Source organism: Chelonoidis abingdonii, chromosome 5, assembly GCF_003597395.2.
Source record: "Chelonoidis abingdonii isolate Lonesome George chromosome 5, CheloAbing_2.0, whole genome shotgun sequence".
In the NCBI taxonomy this organism is placed as follows: Eukaryota; Metazoa; Chordata; order Testudines; family Testudinidae; genus Chelonoidis; species Chelonoidis abingdonii.
The window spans coordinates 81,466,324-81,484,872 of NC_133773.1; the positions used below are offsets into that span (position 1 = coordinate 81,466,324).

Sequence of the window (18,549 nt, forward strand, 5' to 3'; positions counted from 1 at the left end):
ATTCTTTCCCATCTTGCTTTCTGTTCCTGACTACAAGGGAATGGAAAATCTTTCTTTCTTTCTTTTCCCATACTACCTATCAGTTTGCTTAGCATTTCCTAAACCAGCATGCCTGTATCAGGCAGTTGTAGCTTTCAAGTTCCAAGTACCTTTTTAAATGACATGTGTCAAGTATCTGAACACATGAAATGAGTGAGCTTTTTCTGATGCAGCCTGTCTCCCAATTTAAAACTGATATATTAATGATTATTCTTGGCACATAATATAAACACCTTTCATTTATCTGTGAAAGAGGGAAGTATTGTTACCCCTAGTTTATAGTTGGGGGAACTGAGCCACCAAGAAGGAAAGTGACCTGTGCAAGTGTGCGCAGAAAGCGAGTAGGGTGAATTGAGAATACAATCCACATTTCTTGATTCCATGTCCCAGGCATTAGTTACCACATTGTCCTTCCCCTGTTTTTACCTTCATTGCTTTCTCGCCTCTCTTCAGGACTGCTCAAAGGGGGCGCAAGTGGGGCAATTTGCCCCAGGCCCAGGCTCCCCAGGGGCCCCCATGAGTTTTTCAGGGCCCCTGGAGTGGGGTCCTTCACTCGCTCCGAGGGCCCCGGAAAACTCTTGCGGGACCTGGGCCCCCAGAACTTCTTCTGCTCCTGGTCTTCAGCAGCAGGGGGTCCTTCCGCCCCAAGACCCACCCCCAAATAGCCCAGGCCCCCTGAATCCTCTGGGCGGCCCTGCCTCTCTTTGTCTCTCTTGAGTTCCAATTTCTGTTGTGACTCTTTTCCATTCACTAAGTTGTTTAACCTCAGCCTCTCCAATGGTCGTCTTCTCCACTATCCTCACTGGCCCACACTCCCATCAATCCTTTCCCTTCCCTGCATTTTTATGACCTCTCTCGTGCAGTTTGCCTGCCTCCAATTTAGGCAACCCAGAATCTGTCTTTCCTCCAAACATTGTCACCTACCATCAGATCCTGGCACAAAAGAGCCATAGGGTAGGGTGTTACCTATGTGGGAAGGCATGGAAATGGGATATGCTGCTACAGTACACAATCAGGAGAGTCAGCAAATATTAGGCCCCAACACAGCTGTTCATGACTGCTTTCTCATTCCTCCTTCCCACTGTGATCCACTGTGCTGCACTAAGAGGCACAGCAGAGGCGATGAAGCCAGTGATGGGAGCATTAAGAAAGGAGGAGGAAGGCTTGAGTATCTGTCCAGCAGTCCCAAGAGTCACCACTAGTAGCCAGGAGAGAGGATTGGAGGGGAAACAGTGTTCACTCCCTGCACCCATGGGAATGCAGAAAGGACAGTGTGAGACTCTCTCCAGCTGAGTAAAACTTGGCAGGTTTTAAGGGAGCCTTCTTATTTGCACCTTATTACCTCTCCCTAGATGCTAGAAAAAATGAGAGCAGAATGTTCAGACCCATGGACTCCATGTCAGCCATAGGCACAACCTTACAGAGATGAAATGTGAACTATCACTGCTTTATGCTTGGAATGTTATATGCAGAGTTATGATCAAATATTACATATTGTATTGTGATTCTGTAGGCACAGAGGTCCCTCTAATGAGTGATCTTAACTATGTTGCTGTAGTTACAGTGAGTTATTTGAAATGAGCTTTTTTCTTTGGCTACAGCAGTCAAAGAATGTTAATAAATAATTCCCAGCAAGATAATTTCAACAAACACTCCCCTAAAACATTGTGCTATAAAGCAGAACCTAGAAAGAGACGTTAATTGGCATATTTACATTCCCATGGGAGATGGAGAGGGAAGATTTGTAAGAAAGAAAATTAAGTATATGGCTCTGAAAGATGAGATTGAAGGTGGGACAAATGTCATTTGAATTGAAGTGAAAGAAACGTTGGTATGTTTGGTTCAATTTTTTGCATAAGTACAATATTGCTCAACTTGCAAGTCCAAAAGGTAAGACAGAATATGTGAAGACCCAAAATGAGAGAGATATTTATATTGGAAACTTGAAGAAATCTTGTCAAATTGAAATATAGTTAATTGTAAAACATGAGGCCACCTCTTGATTACTTTGGGAATAGCAACCACAGTTTCCTATTTTTAAAAAGTTTTTCTCTCTCCTGTTATGAAAATCCTACACAAATAGGAGAAATGGACTGCAGTGAAAGGATGAAATTGATATATACAAAGTACTGTCAAATCCAAAAGCAGCCAAACTGAACAACTAGAGAAGTATTTTTACCCTAATCTCTTTCCATTACAGTAATCCCATGTGGTATTTATGATAGATAAAGGAAATATGCAAGCAAATTGATTTTAAGTTGATGGTTTAAAATGATGTGGAAATCATTCCCTCAAAGTAGAGAGCCTTTTCTGTTACTTCAATCCCATGACTTCTGCCTTTCTGAGAGAACACTTTTGTGTGTGTGTGTGTGTGTGTGTGCACGCGTGCGCATGCACTGTAGGTTCTTTGGGTGTAAAGTGTATGATGTCTCTTGAATTGAGGGATATTTGAGAGAATGGTAAAGAGAGATCTGAGACCAGCATGAGAAAGATAGGACACACTATAGAACAGAATGTATTTGGTGTTTTCAGTAATATGAGAGGGCCATAAACATCCTCCTGTGGTGTGTTGAAAGCCGTTGCAGTTCTACCACTCTGATTGAAAGGTTGAAATCACTGGGGGAAACCAGTGTTGCCTTCCTAATGCTTTGGGAGAGCCACTGTTGAGGCACTGACATATCTTAAAATAATTCAGTAACACAGTATTTATGATCAGTTAGGGGGAAAGTGCAACTTTACTCACATCTATAGGAAAACTTAAGTGTAAAACATAAAACCCATATGCAGCTCTAACTTGGTCTTACTCTTGTCATCAAGATGGCATGGAACATTCATTCCATCTCTCTTCCAAGTGATCCTGAACCTTGATGCCTTTATAGAGATTGGCTGCTACTTTTCCATTAAAATCTGCTCTGCCAGCAACTAAGGCAACTACTGAGACCTAGAATTTTTATTAAATACCTATTTCTGATGGAAAAACCATAACTATATATTTTGGGAAAATGCTCTTTTAACTTGCATTATATTTTTGTTTTCTCCATATCATTCCTCTACTGTCTACAGTACCATGCATGTCACACAGTGACATCTAATTAACATAACAATGGGAAAAGGCACATTTCAGAAATCACATGTTTATTTCCATTATAGATGTTTTATATACCTATTTAAAGCTTAATAGATATAAATGTATTATACAGAAATATATGTGCAGCAGGAAAATATAGTATTATATAAATGATTTAATGGAATACAGCTGTTCTCATTGTAGTCCATGGACCACAAACATGTCACTAGTCTCCTACGCTGGCTATCCTCAGTTCAGCTAAATTTCAGAAAGAGAGCTAAAAATACATTAACTATATTCTAATATTACTTTTCTTCGTAATACAAGAGATCTTAAGCAGTCGGGAACAGAAGGGGGCAGATCAGATGCATAATTGTGGATGGCAGGGATAATGGACCCATGAGACAATCTCTCTTAAGATATGGTCCATGCTATGAAAAATTGTGGGGTCTCCTCATGTAAATATAACAGTGAAATAAATCTCCTCTGATCATAGAAAGTGAGTGCAGAATGCTAAGGAATTACACTGCTAAGTGTGTTTTCTTTGAAACATCAAATTAGATGTGCAACATGATTTTGCTTCCATTTCAAAGAATATGCAGAGCTGGAGATCCATCTGTTGGCTCTTGCTAGTACCATTGAAGCTCCTGTGTGTTAAACAGCCTTGTGCTACTTCAAAGTATGTTTGAATTCTTCGTTGTGCATATAGCATACACACAAAGCAAACACTCCTTACAGTATCAGCAGCTCATATTCCTGTTTGTTCTACTTGTAAGTAAAAACAATTTGTTCTTGCTATTTACTGTTTTATTTTGCACTGTGTTTTATTTTAGCTATGACAGTGAGGGTCGTCTCACAAATGTTACGTTTCCAACTGGAGTGGTCACTAACCTTCACGGGGAAATGGAAAGGGCCATTACAGTGGACGTTGAATCATCTAGCAGAGAGGAAGATGTCAGCATTACTTCAAACTTATCATCAATTGATTCTTTCTATACCATGGTTCAAGGTACTGTAAACAAAACAAAAACCACAGGTACTTATAATCAGATACTAAATTGCTAAACTGTTTGTTTTTTTCAGTGCATAATGTATTCAGATCAGCTGTCTAAATGAGTACATTAGCACAGCAGATGTTAGTGAAAATATTACAGTTCAAGGACCTTAGAGGGAGGGAGTAGATACAAGGATATAATTAACTCTACTTTACTATCTAACCAACAAGCTCTTGGTTTTGGAAACAAACTTTGGGATCAGGCATAGAGGATACCTAGTCTGCCAATAAGCAATGATGAAAGACCACAGAGAGGGGGAAAAAAATTGGTTAAAAATTGGTTTGACATTGGATCTGAGATTTAAGGTAGTGTGTGAAGCTACAGCAGCGTGTTCTAGCAACAGTCACAGTGCACTTAGTATTTTGCAAATACAGCAAAATATAATGATACAATAAAGAATATATTTTACGACAAAGAATTACTCTTTGAAAGTGTGATTTTTCCCAAAGTGCCTAAGTGACTTTGAGCACAGGTCCCATTGCAAGTCAAATGGATTTGTGCTACTAAGTCACTTAGGGTTAGATTGAAAGGGACTTGGGCACCTAAGTCCAATATTTAGGCACCTCTGACATTTGCAAAACCACTACTCAGCTGCTACCTAACCCCATAGGTGCCTGAAGTCCCCTAGGCGCCTAAGTTTCTTCTGGTTGGGCATGTGCAAAACTGCTTAAGTCCTGTCATTGCTGAGCTGCTCGGTGCACTAACTCACGCCTGATCCCCAGCAGGCTTCTCAAATGGGGCATTCTCCTATCTATCACCTTGCCTGTGGGCCCAATCTGGTAGGTGTGCTCTGAGCATCCTTAACCCCTCACAAAAGCCACTAGCGAGGGAGCGAAAGTGAGAGTGTATCCCAGAATATCCAGTAGCTCACTGGTTAGGGCACTCCCCAGGATGTGGGAGAGTTAGGTTCAAGTCCCTGCTGCAATGAATATTTAATTATTTATACCAACTGGAACAGCTTCAAAAGGAGACACTTAGGAAAATGCCCCCCCAGAATACCTAATAGTGTGGTAATTAGGGCACTTCTCTGGAATATGGGAGACCTGGCTTCAAGTCCCACCTCCAGCTAAGGCAGAGAGGGGAGTTAAACCCACATCTCCCGCATCCCAGGTGAGTGCCCTCACTACTGGGCTATTGGCTATAAGAGGGGGGAGAATATGTCGGTATGGATTAGGTGCTCTGTGGCGAACTCCAGGAGAGGATTCATGGCTATAAATCCCAATTGGAAGGAAGCACCTCCTCATAGCCTATTAGATGCTTAAGTCTCTTTGTGGATTTAGGCATTAAACCTCTCCCTTTTTCTCTGCATTTCAGTGGAAGCTAGTTTAGCTGGCTCCCCGTTCAGCTTGCCGGCTTCTGTGAATCCCCTTCTTAAGCACCTGACTCTCTATATACAATGCCTGGAGAGTCTGGAGTGTCAATACCACTGGGTGGCAAAGGGCCTACGAGCTGAGTGCTGAGCATTGCTGTGCCTAAGTTCCCTGTGTAACTGTAGCCTGTAGGTACTTTTAAAAATCTTACCCTGCATGTATTAGTCAAATAAATGTCACTATATAATGTCAAGGCTCTCTGTACTTACGTTGCATATGTGAATGCATGAAAAAGCCAGATTTTTAACTCATGTAAGTAAGTTTTTATACTTTGTTTCATTTTCAGATCAGTTAAGGAACAGCTATCAGATTGGCTATGATGGCTCCCTCAGAATTATCTATGCCAGTGGCATGGATTCACACTACCAAACAGAACCACATGTTTTAGCTGGCACAGCCAATCCAACAGTAGCGAAAAGAAACATGACTCTTCCAGGAGAGAATGGGCAGAACTTAGTAGAATGGAGATTCCGAAAAGAACAAGCTCAGGGAAAAGTCAATGTGTTTGGCCGAAAGCTAAGGGTGAGTAAATGTTCGAGTATGTATGATATCGACAGCATTTGATGTTCATGAGTGGTAACAGAGGCACTATTCAATGGGCACTATTCATTCCTCAGCCACAGAATATGTAGAATATATACTCCCACAGTAGAGCTGAAAGGAGCCCTGGGTAGAGTTTTTCTTTCTTTAATTACTCTTGTCTTTTCCATGGGTTCTGTTTGTTGAACTTGGTATCTAATATCGTGGAATGAGTCAGCATTTAGTAGTAGTAGTTGTAGTATTCCCATACTGCCTAGGAGCCCAAGTCATGGATGAGGACCCCATTGTGCTAGGCACTGTAGACATAGAGAGCAAAAGATGCTCCCCATCCCAAAAAGCTTACAATCTAAGTATAAGAAAAGAAACAACCGATGCATCCAGACAGACTGGGGGAGTACAAGGAAAGAATGAGACAATATTGGTCAGTGGATAGGCTGTGGTCTCAGTTCACAAACAGCCAAACTGTTGACAAGTTTTTTGTAGCGATTACAGCACAGGAGACTTTTGAGGAAAGATCTGAAGGTAGATAATGAGGTGGCTATGCAGATGTTTAATGGAGTACCTTCCAAGGGTGACGGGTAGCATAGGAGAAAGCACGGAGATGCTTATTTGAAAATTTAACAAGGGGCTGTACAGACTGGCATCATAGGTGATGGGAGGCGAGTGTCGCCACTCAGTAACAAAAGAGAGATGATATATTGCATCGAGATAGGCTGTGAAGGTCTTTGAAAATGCATAGAACCATCTTAGATTTGATGTGTTAGAGAAGGGGGACTCAATGCAAGGATGCAGAGAGAGAGGTTATGTGGTCAAAGTGATGGAAAATTATCTTTGCAGCAGCATTCCGAATGGATACGAGTGGGGCAAGAATGCATTTGTCCAAGCCCGAGAGAAGAATGTTGCAGTAATTGAGGCATGAGATGATGAGAGCTCAGATGAGAGTTTTGCTGTGTGGATGGATAGGAAAGGCCATATTTTAGAGATGTTATGCAGAAAGAATCAGCAAGATTTAGACATAGCCTGAATGCAAGGACCGAGAGAGAGAGAGAGAGAGAGAAGTGTGAGATGAAGATGACCCCCCAGGTTACAGGCCTGAGTGACAGCAGAATGGTATTGTCCATAGTAATGGAGAAAGGAGGTAACAAGGAAGACTTGGCAGTGGGGAGCAATTGAGAGGTTTGTTTTAGCCATCTTAATCTTGAGTTGATGACTAGATATTCACAAGGAGATGTAAGAGATTTTAGTTTGGACAAAAGGAGACATCTAGAGTGGACAGGTAGATCTGTGAGTCATCAGCATAGAGATGTCAGTTGAATTTGACTCTTGATAACGTCATGGAATTCCTGTACAGTAACTCCTCACTTAACGTTGTAGTTATGTTCCTGAAAAATGCAACTTTAAGTGAAACAATGTTAAATGAATCTAATTGTCCCATAAGATTTAATGTAAATGCAGGGGGTTAGGTTCCAAGGAAATTTTGGGGGGGAAGACAAAAAGCATTATACTGTACCGTGCTGTACTGTGGTTGGGAAGTGCTCCTTGCTTACCCCACACAGGCACAGCCGGCTGCAGGCAAGGATGCTAGGAAGCATTTTGCAGGGGCAGCTTCCCCGGAGAACAGGCTCAGATTTTGCCAGGAATGCTCCAGGCCCGCCTCTTCCTGTCCCCACTCCACTCCAGGCCCACCTCTTCCCACCTCCTCTCCAGAACATGCCACATCCCTCCCCTCCAAAGCCCTAAGCGCCACTAAACAGTGGTTTGGCAGTGTTTAGGACTTTCTGGGAGGGAGAGGGAGGAGCAGAGATGCAGTGCTTCCCTGCTCCTGCCCCTCCCTCCCAGAAAGTCCTAAGTGTAAAGTGCAGGGGGAGGAGCGGGGAAGCCCCGCATCTCCGCTCTTCACCCTCCCTCCCAGAAAATTCTAAGCACCACTAAATAGCTGTTTGGTGGTGCTTAGGACTTCCTGGGAGGGAGGAGGAGGAGCAGAGACATGGCGCTTCCCCACTCCTCCCCCTCCCTCCCAGAAAGTCCCGAGTGCCACCAAACAGCTGTTTGGCTGTGGGGGAAGCACTGGGAGGGAGTGGGAGGAGATGGAGAAACAGAACTTGTGCAATGCTCCCGTGTAAAGTTGCTGCTCTTCCACAGACTCTTACAAGCAGGCAGCCAAACGACATTATAAGGAAGCATTGCACAACTTTAAACTAATTGAGCAGGACATAACATTGAAATAACGTTAAGTGGGACATTGTTAAATGAGGAGTTACTGTATTTGAAGATAATTTTTACTATCTTTTGTAACACTTCCTGCCATAACACTAGTGCAATCCTAGGATCGCATTCTTTTTAAAAAATACTGAAAGTTGCAACAATACATATTTCTGGAAGAAAAGTCTTAATTTTGTTTCCCAAAATAATCCTCTAATATGTGCCTTTTACCATCTTGTTAGGTTTTTTTCTCCTTATTATACAGTAGGCAAAATGTATTCAGCAGACAAACTATGATTTACAACAGCCATTTGATAAAGACAACTTAGATTAAGCACTCAGAATTGGGTTGCCAGGAGACCCCTCAAGACCACAATAGAAATCTGAATTACTATTGGAATTACACCTAATTCTTTTAAATCGATCCTTGGTAGTTCATCAAATAAAAGTGAATAACTTCAGTCTGCTCCTCTTGACTAGTTATAGGTAATGTGCCATTTAAAAAATTTCATTAGGGACAAAGAAGAAAAGAAAAACACCCTTGCATCTCATATTCCTCCTCAACTCCAAGAAAAATTGATTTTTTTTCTGACAAGGAGAAATGATTATTTACAGTGATGGTTGCTCAGGGTAAGCAAAACCCTACCTAGTTTTGGCACCAGCTGTTTCTTGCTAAGGGAATGAGAAAGGAAAGCAGCACAACTAAAAGAAAGGGAACTTGGCCTAGACAGAAATCTTGTACTCTCTTTTTAAGTATTACTGTGTTCAGCCTGAGGGTCACTTTTCTTTTCTGCTTAGCGTTGTAACTTTCATTTCCACCGCCCCCACAAATGATTTGGCTTCTCTGGTTCATAACCATTTCATTGTGCAACAAGGGAGGTTAGCAGACCCTATTGAAGCACATGTCAAATCTTCTTGGCGGCCAAGGCACCCTAGATGGATGGAGGATAATATTCTATTTATAGTGTTCTCTTACCCAAAGGCCTCTGGGCATCTAAGAAAATCTAACTTAAATCTGGCTTGCTACCAAAAAATGTAATATGGCCAAATAAATTACAGAATCAGCAAAAGAGAAATCCTCATTAATCCATCTGTGAGAAATGAAATGATAACCTTCCAACTTCCTTGCTCTAGTGCAACAGGAAGGGAGAAGAATCTGTAAGGTGCTACAGCCTTGCAGGGGTTATGGAGAGATGGGGAGAAAGTTGAGGGAAAGGCAAATGGGGGGAGAGAATTGTCAAAATAGGGAAAAAACAGAGTGAGCAATTAGAAATTAGGATAAAATAATAGTAATTAAATTCTTTGGGGGGAAAGAGGGCAGGAGGAGAAAAGTAAGAAGATGATGAGAGGAAAATGCCTTGAGAAAGGAGAGGAAAAAAGCCCTAGAGAAAAAAAGCTGAAACCTTTTTTAAAAACTTGTGTGAACATACACTATGAAAAGGATAGTGCAGTCTGCATAAGAATGAAGGAGAAAAGAGAATGGAGAGGAGAGAATGAGAGAAGAAGGAAGAACAAAAAGCAGGGCACTCCTAACTTTTCTCCACTAATATGTCAATAACAGTTTGCTGCAAAGAAGACAAATGTACACAAAGACCATGACAAAATGTATTGCTGATATATGTGCTAGTGAATATTACATTTTCACTTTAATATACTTGATATAGGTAACATGATGCATTCATCTGAATAATTTTTAAATCTATCCATAATCACAAAATAATTTGCAATCTATGCCACATACAGAACAACTTTGGATCTTCTAGTCATGTTCATAATTGTGGACTATTGATACATTTCTCCCATTTTTATTGAGAATTCCAAAGAAAGAATAGGCAGAAAGGGACAGACAGAAGTGAATGGAGAGGAAGGCTAAGCAATGGAAGACAGAGAGATAAAGAGCACTCTCTACAGAAAAACTAATTCAGGCAAATCGCCTGATCTAAAAGGTAGGAAAATGGAATAAAACAATCTGCCTGAAAATAATGACAGCAAAAGCCCTCAAACAAGGGAAGTGGGGCAGATGGGAGTATGCCATGTTCAGATTTAAACTGGTTTTAGAATCAATCTTGGTCTATACTAAAAAATTAGGTCAACCCAGGTTCATTGTTCAAGGGTGTAAGAGAATCCAGACCCCGGAGCGACTTAGGTAAACTGAACTCACCTCTGGTGTAGACTGCACTAGGTCGACGGTAGGATTCTTCTTTCTTAGGGAGAGAGCTTGCCTATGCCGACTGAAGAACCTCTCCCATCAGAATAGGTAGTGTCTACAGTGAAGTGATACAGAGACAGAGCTGCACCTTGCAGTGTTTCAATTATAGACAAGCCCTTAGAACACTTACTTGTGAAAGTATATTTTAAGCACGTTAGGCGGCTCATTAAGTGTACTAGATAACACTTCTGCAGCTGTTAGATTTTTCTGTGTTTTTTTTATAAAACACAGTTTTTACATGAAAACAAGATTTTTGTTCTGAAGGTGAGAACAAAGATCCTGTTTTTGTGCCACTGATCCCACAAGAACAAGTCAACAGAGACAAATATGATAAATAAGTAGATCAGATTCTCTGGAAAATGTTTGGGGTTTTTTTCCAAACTTTTCTGTGATCCAGCAGCAGCTCTTTAATACCTGTTAGCCCAACAATAAATATCTAACTTAGATGCATCTTCTTGATGCACATCAACTGTTGGGTAAAGTTCTAGACAGTTACATTTTCACTCGTGCACTCTTGAAAAGTTTCTCTGATCAGCATATTTTCTTGCTCCTTTCCAAATGTTACTGGATTAGCTCTCTTCACCCCTTACTCATACTCCTCTCTTCTCCTGCATGTGTCAATTTAGAAAGCAGATTTTTAAAAATGCTTTGTACAACTATCATCTTGTTCTTGCCCCTTCTTCCCATTTATTACCATTTTGCTGTGCTGAAAATTTATCTTGGTTATCCACGATTCATCTTCACACAGAAAACTCAGGCAGGAAAGAGCACATGTGAAGTGGGTTCAGAGATGAGCAGCAAAAATGGCTGTAGGCCTGGATTAAAAAAGAAACTAAAAAACAATGGGACAGGTTACTGTAGAGAGGGGATAAATAAGACGGGGTATGCTAGAGGTCTATAAAGTCTGAATAGTAAACAGAAAGAGAATCAGACATTTCTATTCACCTGTTCTCATAATACAAGAATAAAGGAACAATCAATGAAGCTAAAAGGCAGTGTATTTAAAAATGAAAAAAATGCATATAATGTATAATTAATGTATGGAACTCCCTGTTATCACTGGTTTCAACAAAGGGTTTTTCTGTACATGTACTAAGAAAAGTTCCATAGTTAGACTGGAAAGGTTTCTGCTGGTTTGTCTGTTTTTATTAAAAACTGTTACAAACATTATGCTTCAGGACATTATCCAACCTTTAACTGACCCACACATTGGGAATAAATTGCCTCTGAGGGCATGTTATTTCATAATTATTTACTAAGGGTTTCTTGCATCTTCCTTGGAAGCATCTTGCATTAGATACTGTCATAGACAGATACTGGCCTAAATATTGTGTCTCTGATACAGTATGGAAATTCCTATGTGCTTAAGTTATATCTAGCTTCAAAACCTTAACTTTTACTAGTTGTTTTGATAGTGCTCACAGTAAAGGGTTAGGGCTGAGTTCTTTGCTCATTTTTTAAGTGTCATTGATTAATGTTAATTAACTGTGCAGTGATTTGTCTTGTTTCACAGAATCATTTGCTAATTCTTTAGTCATTGCTCCACGTTTTTGTACTGCTTACTTAAAACAGTGGTATGGGTTCTTCAAGTAGCACCAGTTATTACAAAAGTTTTCAATGCATATACTTCAGTATTTTGTTAACTGTTGACTAAACCTTAACGAATTTAATTGAAAAGATTTTGAACAAATGCCAGGCTGTCTGTCTACTTAATGAAACCTTTTAAAACAGCAGTTAATCTAAAGCCTTGCACTTACAGCAAGAAGTTGCTAAATTAATTTACTGACATGAGGAATCAATCATTATAAATGGTGTTTAAACAATAGCTGGTACTCTGAGGAAGTAATAGGTGGCTGGTATTTGAACAACATGATTTATTTTGTCATCTTGTTTGTTTTGTAAAAGGTTAATGGCAGAAACCTCCTTTCAGTCGACTTTGATCGAACCACAAAGACAGAAAAGATCTATGATGACCACCGTAAATTTCTGCTGAGGATTGCCTACGACACATCAGGGCATCCAACTCTCTGGCTGCCAAGCAGCAAGCTGATGGCTGTCAATGTTACCTATTCATCTACAGGTCAAATTGGCAGTATTCAGCGAGGAACCACTAGTGAAAAAGTAGACTATGATGGGCAGGGAAGGATTGTATCTAGAGTATTTGCTGATGGAAAAACTTGGAGTTACACCTATCTGGAAAAGGTAAAGAACAATAAAGTCTTAACAAATGCTTTTTTCTATCAACATTGCTTTGGGCGCATTGAAAGCTATGCAGAACATGTCAGCCATATGCAAAGAAAATACATGGCAGAACCAAATTTTATTTCTGGTTTTAGGTGCCCATATGTGATTCACAAGGGTACTGGGGTGATTAGTGTTCCTGCATTAAACATGCAGTCTAGCCTTAGTTAACTTTTAGTAACTGGTGTATTTGTAAATTATTTAGGCCATATAACAAACAAGTGGCATCTCTATCTACCTGCTTTCTTAATACATAAAATAATATACAGGAATTAATTAGATCTTGGTAACTTAAGTCAATGGTAAATGATTTATGTCCAACTTATATGTTGTGTTTTGTGGCACAGAAAAGAGTTATCATTTCATTATAGTTAAAGCTGCCAATTCATACTTTGTTCATATTGTAGCAGAGAATCAAAGCAATAATGGAGAACTCACAAGTCTCTTTCTATATTAATATCGTAGAAGCATGACTCTCTTTCCTCATACTGTCTCTGCATATCTCCATTGTGAGATCTCATGCCCTGCCATGTAACAGCAGAACCCTTCTAGTACCCCTAGTTCTAGAGTGCTGTGAGAGAGCAGCAATCACATACTAACTTTCCCACTCCCCCCAGCCTGATTGCTTTGTTATAGACATAGTAACTCCTGGCTGGGCACACTGTTTCACAGGTAATATAATCAGAGAACAAAAGTTACTTTGATAAGTAACTTCTCTTTTTCTGTGGTTTGCAGTTTTGTTAGATATTTTGCTATATGGAACATATAATTTTAAAAGTGTATTGCTCAATATGAGCAAAAAATGAAGTTGCCATTCAAGGTATGAAGTTCATACTGAGGGATTTTGCTTTATCCATCCTTCAGTAAAATTCACATTGAATAGATATTTTCAGCTAGCGGGAATACACGCTAGTCATGACCATAGTCATATACTATATTTATGGGTAAGAAAAAGGTTGTGTTGGCTGCATGATTTTGAAATCATGCTTTGTTTACATGACAAGACATATATAATATTGCCAGTTTCTAAAACTAAAATCAGTAAGGGGGCAGCATTAAAATCATGCTCAAATAAATGCCTTGCCTTCCCTGAACTATTGATAACACCTTCCATTATTAATATGCAACTATTTTTAAAATCATCTACTTGTTATCATTTATATTGCTTGTTTACGTTTTGCATATGGAATAATCTTTTGAAGAGTGGGTGAAAGCTGTCAACAGTGGAGTGAACCTGGCATAACTGGTTGGTTTCACTCTACAGCTACTTCAGAAGGTCCTGCTGGAAGTAAGGGTAACTCGTGGGTCCACCCTTATCTCTTCTCCATCAAGTTAACCCCCTTACTCCCTACAGAGTACCCCAAGTAGCAGCATCTATGACTGCTGATGTTCAGATTAAGTCATTTCATTCTGCTGCTGCAAAGCTGAGACCAGTTTGTAACAGTGGAGGGAGGATCTAAATAAGAGAGAATTTTATTTAAAAAAAAAAAAGTATGAGGCTGGAAAGCTCTCCATCTCCTCTCTGGTATCCATGAGACATAGGGGAAAGCTTCACCTGTAGCCAGGCAGAAGGAGAGGAATGCTCTCATACACAGCAGAATCCATAGAGTGGGGAAAGCCCACATGGGTAAAAACATCTACTGGCCAAGCCTTTCAGAAAAGAAATTCTCTGAGCTGTAATGACAGTACTTTGTGGAAATCCCAGTTCCAAACTGTGGCTGATGGTATGGATTTTCTCACCAGAGCAACTGATACTACTGGTTGGAAGGAAACTGGAACCACAGATGCTCTCAAGATCAACTGTTCCAACTCTGCTCTGGGACAGAGCCTTTCTTTCAGTATTGCTTTGCCTACTAACTTGAGTTCTTTCTAATAAATAAATCTGTGTTGTGATTATGTGGCATCTCTCTAGGTGTAATGCAACTGTTATTATTTAGTGCTATAAATGTACCTGTATTTATACAATGCAAGAAGTCAAGGTTCCTAACTGAGGAGCTAATATTCTAATTATTTTTCCAATGACGCCATTATTCAGTAAATATTGTTCACTAACAATTGTGTACATGATTTAATCAAGGCCAATGATTCACAATATCCAGGTATCAGGAAAATGGCATTGACTGACAAAATAATTCTTGTGTAGCTGCTCTTGATGTAAATAATCAAACAATTGCTATGCCTGTGTCATAAATACATATAGAACAAGAACAAGAACATTCAGGGATCTTGAGGCTAGTAAAATTCTTCTGCATTATCACTAATTATGGGGGAGAAATTGCATCTCCCATATGTTGTTCCCTTCGTGAGTTACTGGCTTGAAGACAGTTTTTCTTCTGCCCGTATTAAATCTGCCTTTTCCAAATCCATTGACAATCTGCTGTTTGGCTGCAAGTACTTGATAAAAGAATGACACAGTCATAACAAGTAGCACATTATTAATCTGGAGCCACTAATTACAGAACCCCTTACAATTAAGCATGTAAGTAAATTAGACAGGGAAACATTTAACATGTAAGGTCAAGGCTAACTGAATTTAAAAAGATTATAATTTTCTCAAGTGGAATGTCACATTTTTGTTGTCAATAAATTGTGTGTTAATGCACCATTTCTCACATAGTTAAAATCTGTTCTTGCTTTTCAGTCAATGGTCCTCCTGCTTCATAGCCAACGGCAGTACATCTTTGAATATGATCTGTTGGATCGGCTTTCTGCCATCACCATGCCCAGCGTCGCTCGTCATACCATGCAAACCATTCGTTCAATTGGCTATTACCGGAACATATACAACCCCCCTGAAAGCAACGCCTCCGTTATCATGGACTACAATGAAGAGGGACAGCTCCTTCAAACAGCTTTCTTGGGTACAAGCCGAAGAGTCCTGTTCAAATACAGAAGGCAGACGAAGCTCTCAGAAATTTTGTATGATAGCACAAGAGTCAGTTTTACTTACGATGAGACAGCAGGTGTTCTGAAAACAGTGAACCTCCAGAGTGATGGTTTTATCTGCACCATTAGATACAGGCAAATCGGCCCACTGATTGACAGACAGATTTTCCGCTTTAGTGAAGACGGAATGGTAAATGCTCGATTTGACTACAGCTATGACAATAGCTTCAGAGTGACTAGCATGCAAGGTGTCATCAATGAAACCCCGTTGCCTATTGATCTCTACCAGTTTGACGATATCTCTGGTAAAGTTGAGCAGTTTGGAAAATTTGGAGTTATATATTATGATATTAACCAGATAATTTCCACAGCTGTAATGACTTACACAAAACACTTTGATGCTCATGGCCGCATCAAAGAAATTCAGTATGAAATCTTTAGGTCACTAATGTACTGGATTACAATTCAGTACGATAACATGGGGCGAGTGACTAAAAGAGAAATTAAAATTGGGCCATTTGCCAACACCACCAAATATGCTTATGAATATGATGTTGATGGTCAGCTCCAAACAGTTTATCTAAATGAAAAAATCATGTGGCGATACAATTATGATTTAAATGGCAACCTCCATTTGCTCAACCCTAGTAACAGTGCCCGTTTGACCCCACTTCGCTATGACTTGAGAGACAGAATCACTCGACTAGGCGATGTTCAGTACCGATTAGATGAAGATGGATTCCTGCGTCAGAGGGGTACTGAGATCTTTGAATACAGCTCAAAGGGCCTTCTCACTAGAGTTTACAGCAAAGGCAGTGGATGGACAGTGATATACCGTTACGATGGGCTAGGACGACGGGTTTCCAGTAAAACTAGCCTCGGACAGCACCTCCAATTTTTTTATGCAGACCTTACTTATCCAACCAGGATAACTCATGTATATAACCATTCAAGCTCTGAGATCACTTCTCTTTACTATGACCTGCAAGGGCACCTTTTTGCCATGGAGATTAGTAGTGGGGATGAGTTTTATATTGCCTCAGACAACACTGGGACACCACTGGCTGTTTTTAGTAGCAATGGTCTGATGCTTAAACAAATTCAGTACACTGCTTATGGCGAGATCTATTTTGACTCCAACCTTGACTTTCAGTTGGTAATAGGATTCCACGGAGGCTTGTATGACCCATTGACTAAACTAGTCCATTTTGGAGAAAGAGATTATGACATATTGGCAGGCCGCTGGACTACACCTGACATTGAAATCTGGAAAAGAATTGGGAAGGATCCAGCTCCTTTTAACCTCTACATGTTTAGAAATAACAATCCAGCCAGTAAAATACATGATGTGAAAGATTATATCACAGGTAAATTGTAATTGTTTAAATTGTAGCAATGTTTCCCACCTACTCAAAAATCTAACCTGTTATAATGTACTCACCACCCTGAAATCTGAGCATGTGCGTTATGAACTAAGTATGCTGTCAGCTGAACTGAATGTGGGAAAATGTCAGGAAAACTAATTTAATTGTTCAGAACGTTTGCTACACAAATAGGTTAGATGATGCATGTTTCAGTTTGTTTCCACTTATGTAAAGCAAAATGACATATCACTGTGCATTAACAGAAGTTCCTGCAAAATACAGAGTTATGTGAATACATGCCATGTGTTTCAATATTAGAACTAAGATTATCTGTGCCTTTTTTTTATTTAGGTTGGGTCAGACTAAATGAGGTCATCTGCACTTAGTAAGGAGGTGTGAGTGTTCCTCTGAAAAGAAAATAGGGAAACAAGTGGTTTTCCATCATTTTGACAAACAGTTGCCCACTGGTTAGTTAATAGGTGTTGACAGGCTGTCAGAGGTAGGACTGCCCACAGTCCCTTGAATCTATCATCTCCTAACAATATGTACTGTAGGGAATGCCGTAGCACTAATTTTCAGTGTGACATTTAGAGAAATGCAGTTTCCACAAAAGTATTACTAGAAAAATGAAAACTAAATTTTAACTAACATCTTTGATCTACAGTAGAACCTCAGAGTTCCGAACGCCAAAGTTACAAAGTGATCTGTAAACCACACATCTCATTTGAAACTGGAAGTATGTAATCAGGCAACAGCAGAGACCAAAAGAAAAGGCAACCACAGAACAATATTGTGTTAAACATAAACTACTAAAAAAAAAGTAAACAGCATTTTTCTTCTGCATAGTAAAGTTTCAGAGCTGGATTAAGTCAATGTTGAGTTGTAAACTTTTGAAAGAACAACCATAATGTTTTATTCAGAGTTACAAACATTCCAGAGTTATGAACAACCTCCATTCCTGTAATTCTGAGGTTCTACTGTATAGAGTAATATGAACCCAACCATACATATAAAGCTGGAGCTTCTATGATTAGTTTAGGTGACTTAATGCCAGATGGCAGCTTTGTATCCATAGCTTGCTGGGGTTTATTATGTACCTGGAAACACTTTAAATAATAATTTTAAAGTAAAGATTTTCAAGACCTTTTCTGACATTCTGAAAGATTCTGTTCCCTCCCCCACTTGTGAGGTGTTTTCATTGGAAACTGCTGGATTTTAATACCCACAGCTCTTCCATCTTCTTTTAATGTAGTATGTGCAAGAAGATGATGGCCAGACAGAAATCCATAGAACAGATACAGCTCAGGCATGAGCAGAGCAAGCTGCCTCTACTCTGCCTAATCAACGTTTCTCCATCCTAACCTGGCTCCTAGCTTTCTACCGAAAAACAACCACAATCCATTGTTAGTGTGCCCAATGTAATATTTTTTTTTAACTAGAAACTAATTTTAGTGACTTTACCAGCTAGGATTCTGAATATATATAGGGGGAGCTGCTGAGTTAAGAAGTTTCCATTTTACAGTGCTGCAATCAGAGTAGAAGCCACACTTCAAGAGCAACAAGTAGACAATTAAGA

At 39.8% G+C, this 18,549-nt stretch overlaps 1 protein-coding gene across 13 annotated transcripts in view; it reads left to right on the top strand.

The window, feature by feature from the left end:
* TENM3 (teneurin transmembrane protein 3) overlaps window positions 1-18,549 on the top strand; it is a 704,125-nt gene that overhangs the window by 676,332 nt on the left and 9,244 nt on the right. For all 13 annotated transcript variants that reach the window (XM_032780127.1, XM_075066391.1, XM_032780134.1 and 10 more), the window contains 4 exons: window positions 3,940-4,115; window positions 5,818-6,053; window positions 12,388-12,684; window positions 15,365-16,976. In XM_032780127.1, coding sequence (XP_032636018.1) covers window positions 3,940-4,115; window positions 5,818-6,053; window positions 12,388-12,684; window positions 15,365-16,976 — 2,321 coding nt within the window. The remainder of the gene's footprint in view (window positions 1-3,939; window positions 4,116-5,817; window positions 6,054-12,387; window positions 12,685-15,364; window positions 16,977-18,549) is intronic.